Here is an 18,483-nt window from a genome sequence, read left to right as displayed (position 1 = left end):
CTTGGGGAAGGCTCTCCACTGCTGGGCTGCACAGGCCTTGTTTATAATCTCCTTGAGCGATTCTCCTTGCATGCTGTCAATAGCAATTCTTCCACCTCAGTTAACCAGTCTGGTCTCATAAAAATAAAACTACTTATGCTCATGAAAATGAAATCAAAGTTTGCTTAGCTTCAAGGAAAAACCATCAGCAAAACCAAGATCCCGAGAGCCTGTTACTTGGGGCAGGAACTGGGGGGAATGGCGCCTGAGGGACATTTCAAAAGCCAGGAGCTAAGTTGAAAGGGACTTGGAGCAGATGACTTGTGACATGCAAAGCAGATCCTGGAAACATAGTAAAAAAATAGTGCTTTTATTGGCAGGTTTACAAGCAGAATCCATTAGTGTCTAATATCCTGCAGGATAGAACAAAAATAAAAATAAGTTCCAGCCCATATTGTGCTCCACCTGACGTCACTTCCTTCCTTCCCTTTGCTATTTTCCCTGGGTTTAAACTGCTGACCCTCACACCCATGTTCCAAGCAAGTGTCTCTGCTGTAATATAAAGTTAGAACGCTTCTGTCTTAATATTTTGCCCTGCAATTCACAACCCCGACAAGCAGTAGTGCTCTGGACAACCAGCTCTCCTTCCTAGCTCACCCATAGTGTTAGCATCTTCAATCTCCGTGGAAAAAGAGACAATTATATCTTTTTGTGTTTAAGTAAAAAAATATCAAATATAATAAATTTATGAAAGACCATTCACAACATATACATTAGTGTTACATCGTTGCTACAGCAGCTACACAAGTCCTTCCTCTCGTCCCCTCTCTCTCTTTTCTCATCGTTCTCACATCGTTCGTATAGAATGCAAGGTCGTACATTGTTGTAAGTAAACGCGCTAATATAAGTAAGACCTGAAAATCAAAGTATGCGGTCAGGTTTTATCTGTGGATAGATATAAAGTATTTACTGTGTTGAAGTCTAGCGTCTCCGCAATCACACCACTGCCGTGGCCTTACGCTGGATGCCCCTCCCCGTCCCTGTGCATATATAAATATAAACATTGAGCAAAGTTGAGAAGAATAGGGTCAAAGGGTATGCATACATAACCCAGTGACATGCCCCTCGGAAAGGGGGCGCCTCCCTTCTGGTTTCCTTTGCAACTCATGTTTGACAAGGCTGCTTCGACGGTTGTGTAGGTACAGCATTACATTCTGTAAACAATATTTGTAAAGTGTCCCGAACGAACACGTTTAAACGATGGACTCGCGGTCTCTGTCGGGCGACAACGGGTTGTCGAGAGCCTCGTCGCTTTTGCTAGAGTCCGTCAACCGCAGCGGGAAGTTGTCGCTGGTGCCTCTGGTGACACTGTCGTAGGAAGGAGGGAAAGAGGTGGAGGAGAGGGTTTCGGACTTGTTGATTGGCCGCCCGTAGTTCTCGCTCATCATGGACGCAATGAGGCCCTCCTTCTCCGGGGCCTCGTCCCCCGTGGGGCAGGTGTATTGGCGGTACAGGAAAGAGGCCTGCTTGAGGGAGCGCTGGAAAAGGTGGCTCCGGTAGGCCCTTTGGATGACAATGGCGGAAACCTCCTCCTGCTTCCGCCTGAGCGTGGTCGTGATGGGTTCATATGAAATCTTCGATGGGTTGGCAGCCATGAATTTTTCCTCCATCTGGATTTTAAGGGCATCCATCTCCCCCGACTCTCCCAACACTCGTTTGGTGAACGCAAACAAGATGTCTAAGCAGTGGATCCGGTCCCCACTGACCATGGGGAGATCCATCGCGATGAGTTTAATCTTGTTTGGTTTCGCGATGCGTAAAGGTTCTGAGAGAGCATCTGCAAAATTGGAAAGTGCAGCGTACTCGATAAACTGAGTGGCTTCGGGATCAAATTTCTCCCAGATTTCATAGAACATGTCAAAGTCGTCCTCACTAAGAGGCTCTGTACTCTCTTCAGTGGCGACACTGAAGTTCTCTAAAATAATCGCTATGTACATGTTTACAACAATGAGGAAGGATATGATGATATAGGTCACAAAGAACAGGATCCCCACGGCGGGGCTGCCACAGTTCCCCTTGGAGCCGTTGGCATTTTGATGGCTTGGATCGCAATGTGGCGGCCCGGTGTTCAAGATGGGATTGAGGAGCCCGTCCCAGCCGGCAGAGGTGGTGATCTGGAAGAGGCAGAGCATGCTGGTGGCGAAGGTCTGGAAGTTGAACATGTCGTCGATCCCATGCTCGTGCTTCACGTAGGCGAAGTTGGCCATGCCAAAAATGGCGTAAATGAACATGACCAGGAAGAGCAGGAGGCCGATGTTGAACAGGGCAGGAAGGGACATCATCAAGGCAAAAAGAAGAGTCCGGATTCCTTTGGCCCCCCGGATGAGTCTCAGGATCCGACCAATCCGTGCCAGGCGGATGACTCTGAAGAGGGTGGGGGAGAAAAAGTATTTCTGGATGATGTCAGACAGTACAGAGCCTTAGGAGAAGAAAGGGGAAGAAAAAGAAGAAACGGTTGTTCAGTCTGTGCACTAGCAAAGAAGGTCGATATTCAGTTAAGTCAGCAGCTCAGATTACCAAAATAAGGGCATGAGGCATTCCTGCACAAGCGGAACCTCTTTCAGCCCAAGGATCCAACCCGATGCTGGAGAAGCTCCCCGGAGCTGCATCCCAGGGGCGGCCAAAGGCACAGTCACCATGCAAAAATATCAGCGCATTTCAGCTTCAACTCCTGAACGCCGATAACTAAACCTGCAGAAAGTCCTTTTAAGCCTTTAGAATGGGGGAGGAATAAGGAAATGCTGGAAAACTACCAAACACCAGGCAGAAGGACAGAAACGAAGTGTGTCTTCAGGGGAACCCTGGGGTGGGTCGGCAGTTGAAGTCCAATTGTGTGCAACAAGTTGTGTATAAAACTGCCCAGCCTAGAAGGGGACACACATCTCCGTTTACATCAGAGAGACAAGAAGCCCACCCGGTTCAGCCCACTGTGAATCAAGCATAGTTGGGGGCGCACCTCCACCTGACGTTGGAGGCAGAGAAGGAGACTCGCTGGCCTCAGACCGCTTGGTTGCTCGTGTTAGCAGTGAGGACACTGAAGAAGAGAAGGGTCAAGCACAGCTGCACTTAGGAGGTGCGACCAAAATTTTGCCTAATACAAACACTGGATTAAACTTGGAGTTTCCTGAAACCTCTGAAGAATTCAAGGGAAGCCCACACCGTTTAACAGGCCTAGCACAAGTCCTACGAGTTCTTCCCAGAATCGCTGGGAAGGACGCCGTTGCAATTAGATCTTCACATGCTGCGTGGCGAGATGGTGATGCTGCCCGCTGTGAGTGCCTGGACCTTGGCATCATGATCCATCTTGTGAATATCCCATCACACTCCTGACATGGGATCATGTGACCATTACTCACAGCCTCCCGGAAAACTTCCAAATGACGGGATGGGCCAGGAGGCGATGATCTGCCCTCTAGATGTGCCGGAGACAAGCTGGAACATTCCAAAGAATAGCATGCCAAAACAGGCGCTGTTGTACCACGGCCACTTTGAGATAGTCACATGTTGCCATGAGGGATTTTGAGGTCAGATCAGGGCCCCCGGCTCTGGAGCCGGTTTGGCCACGTGGTTCAGGACCAGCAGTACTGAAAGTCTTCCAGCTCAAAGGCTGGGTTCAGCTTCGGAGCGGTGCTCTGAGAATCGTGAGGAGGACAAAAGGCAGAAGGGCTGGGATCCTGGGCAGAGGGCAGGGCCAACAATGCAGAGATCCCTGGCATAATTTAGCTTCATGCTCCCACTGACCAAAGGGAAGCCAGAGCAGAGGAAAAGGACACAAGAAGGGCCCGGGCCAGGCCAAGCGTCCTTCCAGCCCAGCGTCCTGCTCACACAGAGTCCACCCAGTGTCCACAGCAAACCTGCAACCAGGATACGCCTGTCCAAGGTCCTTCCCTTCCAAAGTCCCCAGCAGATGGTGCACATGGACATACTGCCCCTGAGGGTGGGGAGGTGGAATCTGTCCATCAGGACTAGTAAATACTGATGGAGGCTCCTCCTCCAGTGGCCAAATGGGCGGCCATTGCTACATCCCCTGGAAGTCAATGCCATAGTTTCACTTTGTGCTACGTGAAGATGTCCTTCCTTTGGTCCACCCTGCATTGTCCACCAATCTGCTTCATCGGCTCATCCCTGCTGGGTTTTCATATGATGGGAGAGGGAGAAGAAACACTATACCATCTCCCTCTCTCATGTTCTCCAGGCCACTCCATCTTTATCATGAATAGTGGGTGGGTGGAGGACGGAGCTGCAGGAGGAGGTATGGTCGTCTAGGAAACCCCAAGGAGCTGGAAGCGGCCCCCGAGCTAGACAAGCCATCATTCCACGTATGTATTTGCCTGGTTTGACTTACCTACAATCGAAAGGATCACGACGACAAAATCAAAGATATTCCAGCCATTGGTGAAATAGTAATGCCTTAGGGCCACCATTTTGAAGATGCACTCTGCAGTGAAGATGGCCACAAAGATCATGTTGATTTTGTAGAGGATGTTCACTTTTTCCGGGCTCTGGTCGTCCGTTTCCACCATCATGGTGACCATGTTGAGGCAGATAAGAAGCATGATGCTAACGTCGAAGGCTTGATTCAAGACGATATCGAAAATGAAGCCTTGATACTTGTTCTAGAGACACAGGGGAGACACAAGCATCAGTAGATCAGAGGAGCAACGTTGGAAACACCACGTATTTGGCCTGACTTGTGTTCGGAGTGAAAGATGCCAGCTGCATTTGCAGAGAACGTTCCTGCAGGTTAGGCCTCCAAGGTGCAGTCACAGAGTGTAAACACAAGCCTCTGAGGGGGCAAAAGTGGGCATAACTTTGGAAGGGTTGCTCCAGAGTACGTCCCCTTATGCGTCACAACTGTAGACCTCCACTTCCAGGATGAATTAACAAGAGCCCGACTTCCAAATTTGGTAGCCACCAGCAGGGGACAGGGAGGGAGGGAGGGAAGAGAGCTGCTTGCTGGGCAGAGGCTTAGGGGTGGCAGAAGCCACTAGCCATTCTGGGCCAGTAAGAACTGGCACCAATGGGCCATTATGCATCATGTGAGGGAAGGAGGGACTGAGGTGCTGTTGATGCCATTGGGTCTCACTGGGTGTCTTCCCATGGCATCATGCAAGATCAAGGGATAATCTCCTGGGAGCTGGCACGTGACCCTGTGTTCTCGTGAGACTCTGATTGGTCCACAGGCCTATGATAACTTGCCTAGCATCCCTGCAGGAGAAGAATAACATCGTCTTTCGTGAAGGTTCACCCCATCCCTTTCATTAAGGTGAATGGCAAAAGCCCAGTTTATTTTGATGGGAAAGCTGGGAGTGGCGGGACCTTTTCCTGCTGAAATGTGGCCAGGATTACACCCCATATGTATAGAGCAGCCTTCCCTGGCTTAGTGCTTTGCAGGTGCTCTGGACTTCAACTCCCATCAGCCCCAGTCAGCATAGCCAATGGGCAGGAATTCTGGGGTGTGTAGTCGAAAACAGCTACAGGACATCTGGTTGGGCAAGGCTGGTGCAGAGCCAGGATCACATCCACGACCACGTGCCCTTCCTGCCAAGTAACATTTGCACAGTTTTGAGCTACTCCAGCAGGTCTTCTGCCACACGTGACCGGAAAGTTGCATTTAACAAGTCAGTGTCCAGGGTGCCCAGAAGACAGACATCTGGGCAGAATCTCACTTTCCTGGCAATTGCAGCCTCTTCTGAAATTGCAGGGTGTTTTGCACCGGAGGAGAAACTAACAACTGAATGGTGCCATGTTTTGTGGATACAAGTATTTTTCTTCTTTTGCAACTGCTGTTATAAACTCCCCTGGGAACACAACTGAAAGTCAGTATAAAAATGCTTATGATAAACAAAGAAACCAATCAGGTATCTATAGCTCACCACTGGCCGTGGGATAGGTTTTTGGGGCTTCTTGGATCCTAGTTTTTTCATGGCATTATAGTATTTCTTCTGCTCCTCTGTCATAAAGATGTCTTGTCCACCTAAGTACAGGGGGAATAAAACTAAAATTATTTTGGGTGTTAAAAAAAGAAAAAGATGTTTGAGATAGTGAAGGTTGTAACTGGTTTTTCCCTTTCCTAGCACCTTATAACTAAGGATGAAAACTGTTCACAGATACTAGAAGAATTTCTGTAATTCTCATTATTTTTTATTTTTATTGATCCTGTCCAATCTAAAGGGTTCTAGGAAGTTGAGGATGTGTCTGTTGCATTACCTTTCATTACTCAGTCTGATTAGAGGTGAACCATTAAGCCAAAAACCAACTCCACTTGCCTGGGAATAGGCTGGGTTGCTGCTCTTTTTCAGAACTTATAATGATAATGGAACAGATCGTGTATGGGACGCGGATGTGTGGAATCGTATCCACACATCTGTTGTATGGATCTGGTTGTATTCAGGTTGTACGGATGTGGTTGTATACAACCGAATACACATCGGTTGTATTCAGATGCAGTCCTGCTCAGATGGGACCCAATGAATCAAAGCCACGCCTAGGCGTGTGGCTTGCTAGGTCACAAGCCACAATCGCCTGCTGTGGAAGATCATTTCAGGTTATGGGCCTTGCGTATGGCAGGGATATGAGACCCCAGGTCTGGGTCTCAAGAGAGCCTCTGGGACTACCCAGAGGGCCACGCCCTCCTTCTCCTGATCCTTCGGTGGCTCCCTGGCTTTAGTGCCCTTCTGTCCACATCCCCAAAGGTTGAAATGCATCTCTAAGGCTTAGTTAGAGGCTGTAAGAGCTTTAGGTTAAACTGGGCTGGCACTGGGGGTATGTTGACTCTTCTTCGACAAAGTGCCCCATGATATCCTGCTTGAGAAACCGAGGAGTTTTGGGATAGACCAATGCACTGTCCGGTGGATTGACTGGCGTGGTTGACTGGCCGAAAGCAGAGGGTAACCATTAGTGGGGAATCATCGGGATGGTGGTCAGTGACAAGCGGGGTCATTGGCATGGGAGTTTTTGTGTCCCTGCCCCAGTGTGACCGTACTGGGGCCAGTGTGGTGTGGTGGTGAAGAGCATGGGGCCGAGGCACTCTCAGTTCTAGTCCTTGCTCAGCCATGGAGTCAAATGGGTGACTTTGGGCCAGCCACGGATTCTTAGTCCAACCTACCTCACAGGGTTGTTGTTATGGGGATAAAATTTTGACCAGGAGAAGGAGAGTTCTTTGCTTTGAGTTCTTTGTAAGAAAAAAAGGCAGGACAGAAATCCGATGACTACATACATAAATATTGTATGACAGGACATTTAATTAGCGACCAATTGTAATCCTGAGGCATTCTGTCAGCTTTCTAACAGATCTTGTGTTCCAGTTTGTGTTGGCTGTCGTAGCTGCTTATATTTAGCTTTAATCTGGCTTTTACATTTTGTAGCACAATGGTTATAAAGTTTTCTGTATTATAATATAATGATTATATTATAATGCAATACAATATAATATAAAATATTATTATATATTCTATAGTATAATGATTATTGTATTTATATGCCACTGCAAACAGCCCAGAGAGTTTTGGCTATTGGGTGGCACAGAAATATAACAGCAGCAGCAGCAAAATTCGACACTTGGTCCCCATGACTGGCTGTTGCTTCCAGGCATGTGGCCATTAATGGCTGCAATTCTGCACACAGGTAGAATCATGGCCCTGTACAAATGCAAGAAAAACTGAAGCATGTGCCGTAAAACTGGGAAGGTGAGGCCCAGTGCCGCTTCCAAGTTGACGAAACCGCACACTACACTCTCTGTCCTAGCGGTGCTGCTGGCACACTCACACTCTACAGGTTGCAGTTGGTCATTCGGTGCATGGAATAGCACTTCTATGTAATCATTTGAGCGTTGGCGTGGTGTTGAAAAAGCCATGCTCTGGTTTGCCCATAAGGCTAAACCGTGGTGTGGTTTGTTGAAATCTGGTTTGTTGTTGTGTCCAAATCCATCCCCATAAACAAACCATGGTTTGCGATCCAGCTCTGAACTACACATGGAAGCCATAGAGCAGACCAGGCCGTAGTGTTTGCATATGCCTCCTTTACAGATTTAGTCAGCCAACTCTCCGTCCGCCTTGCCCAGCACGGCCACTGGGCTGGCAGCAGAGGGCCTTTATTGTCCTCTGTGATTTGCACCTTTCCCCTGCAGATGCCAAGATTGAATCTGGGACTCCTTGACCGAAAGAGGGGGCTCACTCTGCCGTCGGGTTACCCTCCTAGCTCATTCCAGCAACTGCAGAACAAACAAGGCACCACTTATCTTTTTCTTCTGTTGATTAAAATTATCAATGATGACCCCGATGAAGAGGTTCAGAGTGAAGAAAGAGCCGAAGATGATGAAGATCACAAAATAGAGATACATATACAAGTTATACTCCCACACAGGCTGCTCCTCACGCTGCCAAAGCAAAATGGAAAAAGCAAGAGAGGAGAGTATGAATCCAATGGCATCTTCACCGTGTTAATATGTATACATGCTAATGGAAAGGTGCTACCCTATGCATGGTAGCCTGAAAAATGGTTAGCTGGGGTGGGCTGGGAGTTGAAGGGCTTTTCTGTGTCTCATCTTAAAATGAGGAACATGTTACACTCAGCCCCAAGGAACCCTTTGGCTACAGGGCTGGTCAGCACGGCCTCCCTGCTCCCCCTCTGCCAATTGCCGCATGCCCCTCCTTCATACAGAACGGCTTTAGACAGGTTGCAATCCTATACAGACATGTCTGAAAGCAACTCCTCTCGAAACAGACATGCACAGCAGGGGCTTGGAACCCTTAGGTTGGGCTCTGCATCTATTCCATCAGGGGTCCCCACGTTCCCTCTAACAAATGATCAGTTTCCCAGATGCTGCGCAGAATTTTGCCACTATAAAAGGCAGAGCGGACTCCCACCAAGGCCTTGTTACTGGCAGTAAGAGCGTTAAGCGAAAATACGCGAGTGATTAAAGTGGCTTGGGCCCAGCCCTTTGTCTCTGGCCTCACCTACTCCTGGAACAGCCCCCAGAGAGAATCTCCAAAGCGGAGCTTGGGCTGAAAAAGGCCCAGTGCCCCGGGGTAGAGCTTTGCACGACTTTGGAGCAATCCATGGAGGTGGCGGAAGTGTCCTTGGCAGAAAAATGGTTGTTTCCTGAGCTCAAAGGCAAGGAAAGAACTCCTGTTTTTCCTGTCCAGATTCAAGCCACGAATGGGTTCTACCCATGACCCTTTCATACATACTAATGGAAGGGAAATTATGCACCCTGGACATGCGGCTCCTTTGAAGAATGTGTCAGAGGAATGAAGAGGCTGTGGATTCAGTGGAGTCCCTTTATTCCCATATACCCTGGTTCCACAGCCCTCTGTGCCCCTGCTGATTTTCCCTTCCTTTCCACCATCCAGGGAAGAGCTCTGGAATTCCTACCGGCCAAAGCAGGCACAATAAACTAACAAGGTCAATGCACATTTGACAAAGACTTTCAGTTGAAGGAGCAAAGTCTAAAACAGTGCTGAAGAGTGCCGGGATGTGAGAGCAGGTAACTTCAGATACAGTCCACTGGGAAACACTTCTCCATGAGCCCAAATGGAACAATGAGCACTAGGAAGCTCTGGAAAACTGGTGTTTTGGTACACCTCCTAAGGCTGTCTCTGCCTTTTCAAGAGGACCTCCCAGAGGATCGTGTCCATCATTGGCAAGCAGGGCTGACTAACGTGCAAAACATACAGACAAAGCAAATCTCTAGAGAAATGCCCTTGATTTGAGTAGCTCACCTCTCGTGAATCCACCGCTGCATACATGATGTCCATCCACCCTTTAAAAGTTGCCTGGGAAAAAGAAAAGCTATGCATGAAATGAGGACCATCAAAATCAGGGTTCCTATCAGCACTGGCTGTATTGCTACCATGCTGCATTTGCAGAGACTTTGGGTTTATTTCTCAATATTCTTGGTAAATTAAAACTACCCCACAGATTCTGTCTCACCAGTTGTGATTTGCTGTGTCCTCTGAAGCTAGCAAGCGTGCGGGGCAGGAGCAGTTTAGCAGCCACCCCACAACCCTGGAACCAGACATGGGTGCAGGGTGGTTTGCAAACCCATCTGCCCCTTGCCCTCACCAAGTTCAAGCAAAGCGGAAGACTCTACATGCAAGGTTAACTACGACGATTTGGCAGTGCGGGACTGGTACATGACAGGAAAACAGGCTACGGTGGCTCATTTTCCTTCCCCAGTCTTGCAAAGCTGGGCAACAAGTTGGCTGGTTTCTCTGTCTGGCGATTCTTGTTTAAAGAAGATTCTGAGTTAGATTGCACAATTGTCTAAGGATGTCCATGGATTAAAGCCTCCCACCCACTCGCGGTAGCTGCCAGTCCCCTGACAGTCCATAGATGTGGATGGGAACCATGAGGATGATGGAGGAAGGGTGGGGAAGCAGCATTGTTTTCATGAACTTCCTTGAGCAAACTCATCACAGAACTGAAGCTCAAATTGGGATGGTTCCTCTGTGGCAGGCCCTCATCCCAGTCCCCCTTTGCTCAGGAAAGCAGACCCCTGGCAGGCCTTTTGGGGTGGGAGCGCAGATTGTTGGGGGAGAGAGAGAAGGAAACGCCCTTGTTTTAAGTTTCCATTAATTTCCATTGCTCACATTTACTTTGGATATAAATATTTGTTTTAAAGGACAAAATGATTTCAAACTCATATTTATCCATCTGTTTATAACTGTGTTTAAAATCTTTTTTAATTTTGCAGGGGGAGTGCGGAGAGATCAAATCATCGAGCATTTCACTGATTGTCAAAACTAGGTTCGTTTATCTTTTTTGTGGCCTTTGGCTCCTGGAAAATAGGCGGACTCATTTGTGATATTAATGCTAGGGTTGGGAGGCTGTATGACAAGCTGTTGCACTGAAACAAATGATTCTTTAATCTCGTATATTGATCTTTGCTCAGGTGGCTTAATCCTTTCTCCCCCCCCCCCCCCAATGCTTCTCTAATCGCCTGGCTGGTAACAGAGCCTGTTCCAGTCCCTTTTTCCACTTAGCAGCCACTTCCTCGGCCCAAGCAGGTTAGCTTGGGAAGAAAGAGGTTACACTCGGTCTGAGGCATGCTTTCCCAATTACTCTAACCGCTCCTTTACTTCCATTGGCAAAGCAATCTTTTATCTCTGCATGACATTTCTGTCCTGGGGCATTATTTGGGCTGGATTCCAGTTGGAGAATAAATGAGGCATTTAGTGGTTTAAAAAAACACCACCAAACCGAACAACCTCTGAAAGTCATAGTTGCAGTTTGGGAGCTGATTGGCCGGTGATGAAATATTGTTGGGTTCCTGAGGCTGTCCGTACAGAGAGGCCCGCCCCCAAAGGGGCCAGCGGGAAGATAATGGAAAGCTCAGTTGGACTTCTGGAAGCCTTCGCGAGACACTTCTGCAAAGAGGCGGTGATATCGTGAAGGGCAGAAAAATGAGGATGGGGGGAAAAATTATCAAGGAATTAGTAGCCACTTACAGCCCAGATCTGGAGGTGGCAAGATCTTCTGCGAGTGTGGTGTGATATTATCTTGACTGGACGGGAGCCAGCTAAAAAGTTGCCCACTATTGAAACCTATGGAGGAGTGTGCTGGACGAGATTAAACTGCTGAGAAATTACTCTTAGGGAAAGCATACGGCTAATGATTAGGCCTGGTTTAGAAGGGTGGTGTGTTATATGTGAAGCTTGGGACCAGTGGGATGCGGCCAACTATGAATCAAACAGAAGAGAAAAAAGAAAAGGGAGAGGAGAGGAGAGGAGGAGAGGAGAGGAGAGGAGGAAAGCAGTGAGTTCCCATCTCGGCTTTAAAGCACATATATTTTGACAACAGAGGCCAATGGACCAGACATGGGAGCGGGGAAGCCTAAATGATCCCACATCACCCATCTGGTCCTCTGAACAATTGCCTGCAGTGGGTCTGTGGTGTAAACAGATGACTGGCTTCACACACGTCCGTGTGATGCCCTCTTGCTTTGTTTCTGACCTCCAGGCCAAACCCTCCTTCGTTCCGCTCTGCATATCAACAGGTCTTGTTCTGGTGTGGCATCGGTTTTCTCTTGGATACTTGCAGAACAGTTTTCCATTTCTTCTTCAGCACCCACTGCTGGAACATAGGCTCGAATGATAGTTGATAGGTTTGCTGAGACTTCTGACTGATACGATTCAGTTGCACTTTGCATTATAGCCCTTGACGGCCTGTGCTACATCTTGCCTCAGTTGAAGAGCCACTCCCTTTTTTCCGAGTTTGTCATTCCAGCGTGAAACACTTTGTAGTTGACTGACTGCAAATGTCCCATCCCTGCAATGTGTCCGTGTTCTATTTCTTGCTTTACAGTTTCTCGTTTGCTTTCATTCACGCTTCTCACACTCCATGTCCAACTGCAACACTGACCCTTGGCTGTTCTGGAGGGTTCCCAAAACTCTACAGCCCTTGTGGGGACACAAGAAACTTCGGAGGAGAAGCAGGAATATCAAAAGTCTCCTGTCCCCCTTCTGTAAGAAGGAGTGTTCCATAGCTGGGGCTTCGCTTGCAGATCTTTGCATCCAGCATCCTCCCAAGGGCTCTCTAAATTCACCAGGAATCTTTGAGAAAGGCCACTGGTCGGGTCATGCACCTGGCATGAAAACAGTCCCCAGCAACTAGGGTTCCCACTACCCAGATTCAATCCCAAGATCTCCAGGCAGTCCCCTGCCAGAAAACTTGGACCGCTGGTGCCAGAGTGGTAACACTGTGCTGGACAGGCCAAGAGATTCAGAACGGGGCAGATTCGGTTCTTCCAAAAGGTCAGAGTGGAAAATGGAGGTCTGCATGCCACACATCATGTCCCTGATGGCGCACAAACACCCAGATGCTGTTCAGTGCAGAGCCTGACATAGCATAGTATCTGCTGATAACATTGCAGGGCAATTATGTTTTCCTAGCATATCTTGAACCAAAGGACAAACACCCTCTTGGCTTGGAAGAGGGCCTCTTGAAGCCTAAAGCAATGCTGCAGGTGGAGGAAAGCCTTTGACAATGTGCAGTCGGGATGCGGAGGGTGCTCGCTCAGTGAAGTGTTATATGGAGCATCGGGGCCCTACCAGCAACTATGGGGGATGATGTGTGTCCAGTTCATGCTTTCATGCCAACTTACCCTATTTTGCACTTCCTACCTTGCACACAAGCAGGAACTCCATTATCTTCTAAAAGCTGCAGTTCTTGGAGTTTTGCGATAAAGCTTTCCAATCATAAATTTTGTACAGAAGAGTGTACGTGCAGGGGAAATGTGCACAAAATGCAAACATTGGGGGAAGTAAGATGGAAAATGCACTCTGTTGAGGAGTATTGCTAGCACGCATTGTGTATATGAAGGGCAGAACTGCTTATGCAAATTCTGTTGCAACAGCATAAGCTGCTCTGGTGCAATGCCAATGTCTTTTGCTGTTGTGGCACCAGTTTCCCGGGGAAATTTGAACTTCCCAAGGGATAAGTGCATTTTGGGTTGCAGCTTTATGCCTTAAACAGATGATAGCGTGATGGAGGAATCTGTTATTTGGCTTCTTTAATTTCTCATTTTTCCAATCCTAAATTTAGTTCCTCCCGATCCTTGAGGATTTCTCCAATCTTAAATTCACTTTGTAAGGATTTCAAAAAAGAAGCTTGCATGAAAATTTGTATAGCTTTCTGTACATAATTCTACTAACACAATCATTTTATACCCAGTTTTGCCTCACATATACAATTTTGCCAGCAATTTTCCTGATAGAATGTTAGTTTAACTAATGTATGCATTTCTGTATGCTCTTGCCCCAAAAGAGTCATTAGCAAACGCAGTTTCGACTGGAAAATTCCATTGCAAAAATCAAGAGGAGTGCAAGTTTCAAAGGATATTGTGTCTGGTTCACAGATTAGATTCAAAGTATGAAATTAGGTAAGTTAACATTTAAGCTGAACAAATTTCCCCCCATCCTTAAGACAGATAGAAGCATGAAGACACAGAGAAAAAACTTTATCTAGCAAGAAGACCATGTACCCCCTGCATTTCCACAAAGTTCTAATGGGGACACAAGCTGATGATCCATCATAAATCCAGAGAAACTCGTGTCTTGGATTTTGCTTCCTATTTCATTTTACAGTGCAACTTACTATTTTAAGTCCCCTGTCTCCACATTACTAATTGCAAGAAGGAAAAACAAATAGATGAAATCTTTGGTTCTCAAATTGTGCAGCGTCTAGAAATATTTACTGCATCATGACATCAATATATGAAATGCCCTAGTAAATTTAGCAGAAAGTTAAGAACTGCAGTACAGCATAAAAAGGTCTCTCTTTTTAAAAATGGGACTCTTGCTATCAGTAAGAAAGATGCATATTTGCTAGCTAAGCTTTCGACACAGAAATGGGAAACTGGAATATATCCACTGCAGAGTCTTAAGTATGAAAGCTGTGGTGTACATCTGGTTGTCCAGATATGAACGGAGAAGTTGGCCCTTCAATCAAAGTCTCTCCTTCTGAAGTAGGAAGTGCTCAGCGCAAACGGAGGATCAGAAGGGGAGATCCTCGTGCCCTTTTCCTGGGCATGCCCGAGTCAGCTCCTTCCACCGAAGCGAATCGCAGGACTTGCTGATGCAAAGAAACCTTGCATCTGCCCCAGTGAACACCAGTATCCGGACTGGAGCAACGCTCCCCAGCACCAGTCCGTCTGGGTCCTTTCCTCCGTGATTTCTTCACGGAACTACATGACGATCATGTAGGAATGCAGCAAGTTAGGAAGCCTGTCAGGGGCTGAACCTTGGTGTTTTGGGAGGTGCTCTCGAAGCCGAGTTAGGAAAAGGCTAAGACCAGGGTCTGTCTTCACTTGTTAATGAGATCCAACAGTCCTAATGAAGGTGAATCCTAACTAAAGAGTCGCACTGGCAGGTATGGCTTTGGATCAGGGTGGAGTGGAACTTACTGGTAGTTCTCTGGCATTTTTTCAGTGAGTCTCTAAGTGTTTCCAATTTTCTGTTACCTAACAGTAAGGAAAAACAAAAATGCTTTCCTCTAAAGGAGGCTACGAAAAAGAAACTTGGGGTGGGTGGAGGGACTAAAACTGTGACTCTCATACTGCTCTTATACAAACTCTGGTGTAACCACACTAGGAAAATTATTTTTATTTTTATTAGATTTATATTCTGCTTGTAACGAACTCAAAGCAGCTTACATAATTTTCCTTTTCCTGCTCTCAATCCTATCCCCACAACAGCCCTATGAGGTAGGTTGGGCTGAGAGCCTGTGATTGGCTCAAAGTCACCCAGTTGGCTCCAGGCCTGAGTGGGGACTAGATCCCAGGTCGCCTGAGTCCCCGGTCCTGCACTCTTAACCACTAGGCAACACTGCCTCACAGGTACAGTTCTGATCCCTGCTCTTGTAAAGGTTATTGGAAAACGTTCAGAAACTAAAATGATGAAAGAGCTGGAGGAAAGGTTACAATATCTGAGAGTGTTTAGTTTAGAAACAAAAAGTAAGGGGAGACAAGAGATTTACATTGCTCTGCATGATGCTGAGAAAGCAGGTAGAGAAACGTGTTTTTCCTTCTCTTATAATACTAGGTGCCAATGGGGTCCCCCCTCTACAGAGCTGATTCAGGACGGATGAAAGGCAGGGCTTCTTCTCACAGCCCATGGTTAAAATACAGAATTCACGGCCATGAGGCTGAGTGATGCCCACCAACCAGGATGGTTTTAAATCTGGATTCAACCCAGTGAAGATATTTTGATAGACTAAAATTGTTCCCTCCAATTTGCGGGGCAGCAGATTCTTAACTTTTTAACTATTTAAATACAAGCATTTATCATTGTAACATTCAGGTATTTTGTATTCTAATTTGTTCCACACCATTCAGGTATCCTCTGATGTGGAGTGGTTTATAAATTCAGCAATGACTTCAATCTTAAACCGCCTGTCTCACTCACTTTTTCATTAAAGGCACATTTATGCTGATTTAAGGAACAATCCTATACATGTTGAGCCAAAAACAAGGCCTACAATTCCCGGCATGCTAGAATTGGTGGAAGTTGTCGGCCTTTTCTTTGTCTAAACATGCATAGGATTTGATCCTTAATTAATTAACTGGTTAGAATCATTAGCTACATGTCATATTATTAATCAACCCGAACTTCCTTCATCAATGACAATGATCATAACTGGACTTACCACTTGCAGCAAAGCCAGGTATCCTGCGCCCACATTATCAAAATTGACTTTCACTTTGGTCCAGTACAACTCTCCTGTCTCATTCAGGCTTTGACAATTGCTCATGTTGTTGACAATTGTGTAGTTCAAAGGCTCATCGCCTTCCGTCTTGTTGATGCACTTCCCAAACTTTCCGGCAAACAGGTTGACTCCCATGATGCTGAAGATGAGCCAGAAAATGAGGCAGACAAGTAGCACGTTCATGATGGAAGGGATGGCGCCTACCAAGGCATTGACCACCACCTTGGATGAATGAGAAGAAAGCAGGTGGTTACTGCTCAGGATCTACGGCAAGATGGCTCTGAAGGGACAGCTCTCTACTCTGTCTGAACTCAGGCCAGGAGTCCTGCAGAAAGGTCCACTTTTCTCTGAACATGCTTCGCCATAACCAGTGTTTATAGCTAATGGAAGCGATTTTGAGACTTAAAAAGCAAACCAACCTGAAATATGTCTCAATGGATTATCTACCTGGGAAATGTCTAACTACCCGTATGAGATGAGGATTCGTCATCAACTCGGCCTAGCAAAGGCTGGGTGACGCCGAGTGAATCTCGATGGAATGCAGTGGGCTGCTCTGGAGGAATGGTTGGAAAGCAGGCCACCCGTTCCTGCCGCAGAGGTAGCGCCCCTGCTTGGACAGCTGCAACAAAACGAGCCGTTCTTGCAGATTCCTGGCTGGAGCAATGCTTCCTGCAGGAGGTGGTGGAGCGTGATGCCGCACCAAGACGCCAGCCTGCGTATCCATGCAAGGCTTTGCTGGCTTGGAGCCCCTGGAGCAACAAGGCAGTCTCTGGGTCAAGGGTTGGTTACAGCTGGTGTGCGCTACGGAGGCCTTCTTTCTCGTTTATGCAGGCCATCGGAGCAGTTTACTTTCTCCGTGCTGGCCATATTAAATGTTTCTGAGCCCCACGCCCTCTGTCTAGATCTGGCTGGCATTTTATCACCTCCCGGAAAGCAGCATGTGCAGGCATCGCCCGTGGAAGAGCTCAGGCGTATGCTCAGGAGTGCCGCTGCTCAAGCATATTTGCTCAGCAGGACAAGGAAGGGAGTCTTCCTGGCAAGAAGCACGATTATCTGAGTTCCTAATGCTGTGACAGCCTTCTTCTGTAGACACACTCAAAAGCGGCCGCTGATATGGACCATCCCAACAATGCTTGACCATGCACACACGTGGACCGACACAATCTGCAAATGGCACAATGAAGGCATTGCTGGCACCCCTTCCTATGATTTTATGGGCGCCTCCACGTCATCGGAGTTTCTGCCGACTGTTTCCGTGGTCACTTGATCATGGACTGGATCTGGAGTTAGCCGTGAGTAATGTAGACCCATTGAAATAAGTGGACCAGTAAGTTACTCATGGTTTAAGTCCCATGGTCTTCCCTTGGTCTGCTGTAAGCAGGACTAGCTCTGCATTCAGCTCCACACAGGGTGGAGCCCCAGGATGGCTGGGATCGCTTTTGTGTACAAAGGCATGGTGTGCGTGCTTTTGCCACTCATTCATCAAAGCTGCTCCTCTCTCTCTCGCTGCCATGCCAGTACGGTAAAGCATTTGTGCCAAGACTTGGCAGCATTAAGACCTACACTCTCATGTGCAATTGGTCCTGCGCACCTCTTTAATTTCTCCATGGTGGTTCCACCATCATGAGCAGCCTAATCTACAAAAAGGTTAAACTGGAATGTGTTGCTTTTTGCTAGTTTAACTCAAATGAAGCCAGGAGTTATAATCCAAACCCTAATACCATCTAAAACACAAATACAATCCAGACTGGAGTGTACAAACACAAATACAATCCAGACTGGAATGTATGAACACAAATACAATCCAGACTGGAATGTACGAACACAAATACAATCCAGACTGGAAATCAGTGGATCAGTGGAATATGGGTCGGTACAAGGCAATCATTCTGAGGTAGCTCTAATCCAGTTCAGACACTTATCCAGTCCTTGATCTAGCCCCTGGGGAAGAGAAATAGGCAGGGGACCTCTTTCTGCCCATTCACCAAATAATGCATGGGACAAGCGCTCTGTATGTATAGCCTGATTTGCACTAGCTTTCCCCTCTTTTGTGGGACAAATTTCTCAAGCATATCAGCTTCCCCACTGCATATTCCTTGAGAGACATGATGTGGAAAAGACACGCACCCTGTTCCTCCAGTCTCAGGTTTAGAGCTGGATCACCCATCCTGCAAGGGTATGAACTGGACCTGCCACACTTTAAAGTTTGCTTTCATTTTTTTCAGACTTTGCCTGTTG

General features: G+C 47.2%; 1 protein-coding gene across 6 annotated transcripts in view; it reads right to left on the bottom strand.

The window, feature by feature from the left end:
• Positions 1–333: 333 nt before the first annotated feature.
• The window catches only part of LOC123020642 (sodium channel protein type 5 subunit alpha-like), a 270,015-nt gene continuing 251,865 nt past the window's right edge, over positions 334–18,483 (bottom strand). For all 6 annotated transcript variants that reach the window (XM_044424589.1, XM_044424584.1, XM_044424586.1 and 3 more), the window contains 6 exons: positions 16,186–16,467; positions 9,762–9,815; positions 8,279–8,416; positions 5,916–6,020; positions 4,385–4,655; positions 334–2,458 (listed from right to left, as the gene is read on the bottom strand). In XM_044424589.1, the coding sequence (XP_044280524.1) occupies positions 1,233–2,458; positions 4,385–4,655; positions 5,916–6,020; positions 8,279–8,416; positions 9,762–9,815; positions 16,186–16,467 (2,076 nt within the window). In that variant the 3' untranslated portion in view covers positions 334–1,232. The remainder of the gene's footprint in view (positions 2,459–4,384; positions 4,656–5,915; positions 6,021–8,278; positions 8,417–9,761; positions 9,816–16,185; positions 16,468–18,483) is intronic.

Source organism: Varanus komodoensis, unplaced genomic scaffold (assembly GCF_004798865.1).
Source record: "Varanus komodoensis strain SLA01 unplaced genomic scaffold, ASM479886v1 scaffold15, whole genome shotgun sequence".
In the NCBI taxonomy this organism is placed as follows: Eukaryota; Metazoa; Chordata; class Lepidosauria; order Squamata; family Varanidae; genus Varanus; species Varanus komodoensis.
Note: the sequence above shows the minus strand (reverse complement) of the source record. Positions and strands in the feature narration are given on the sequence as shown.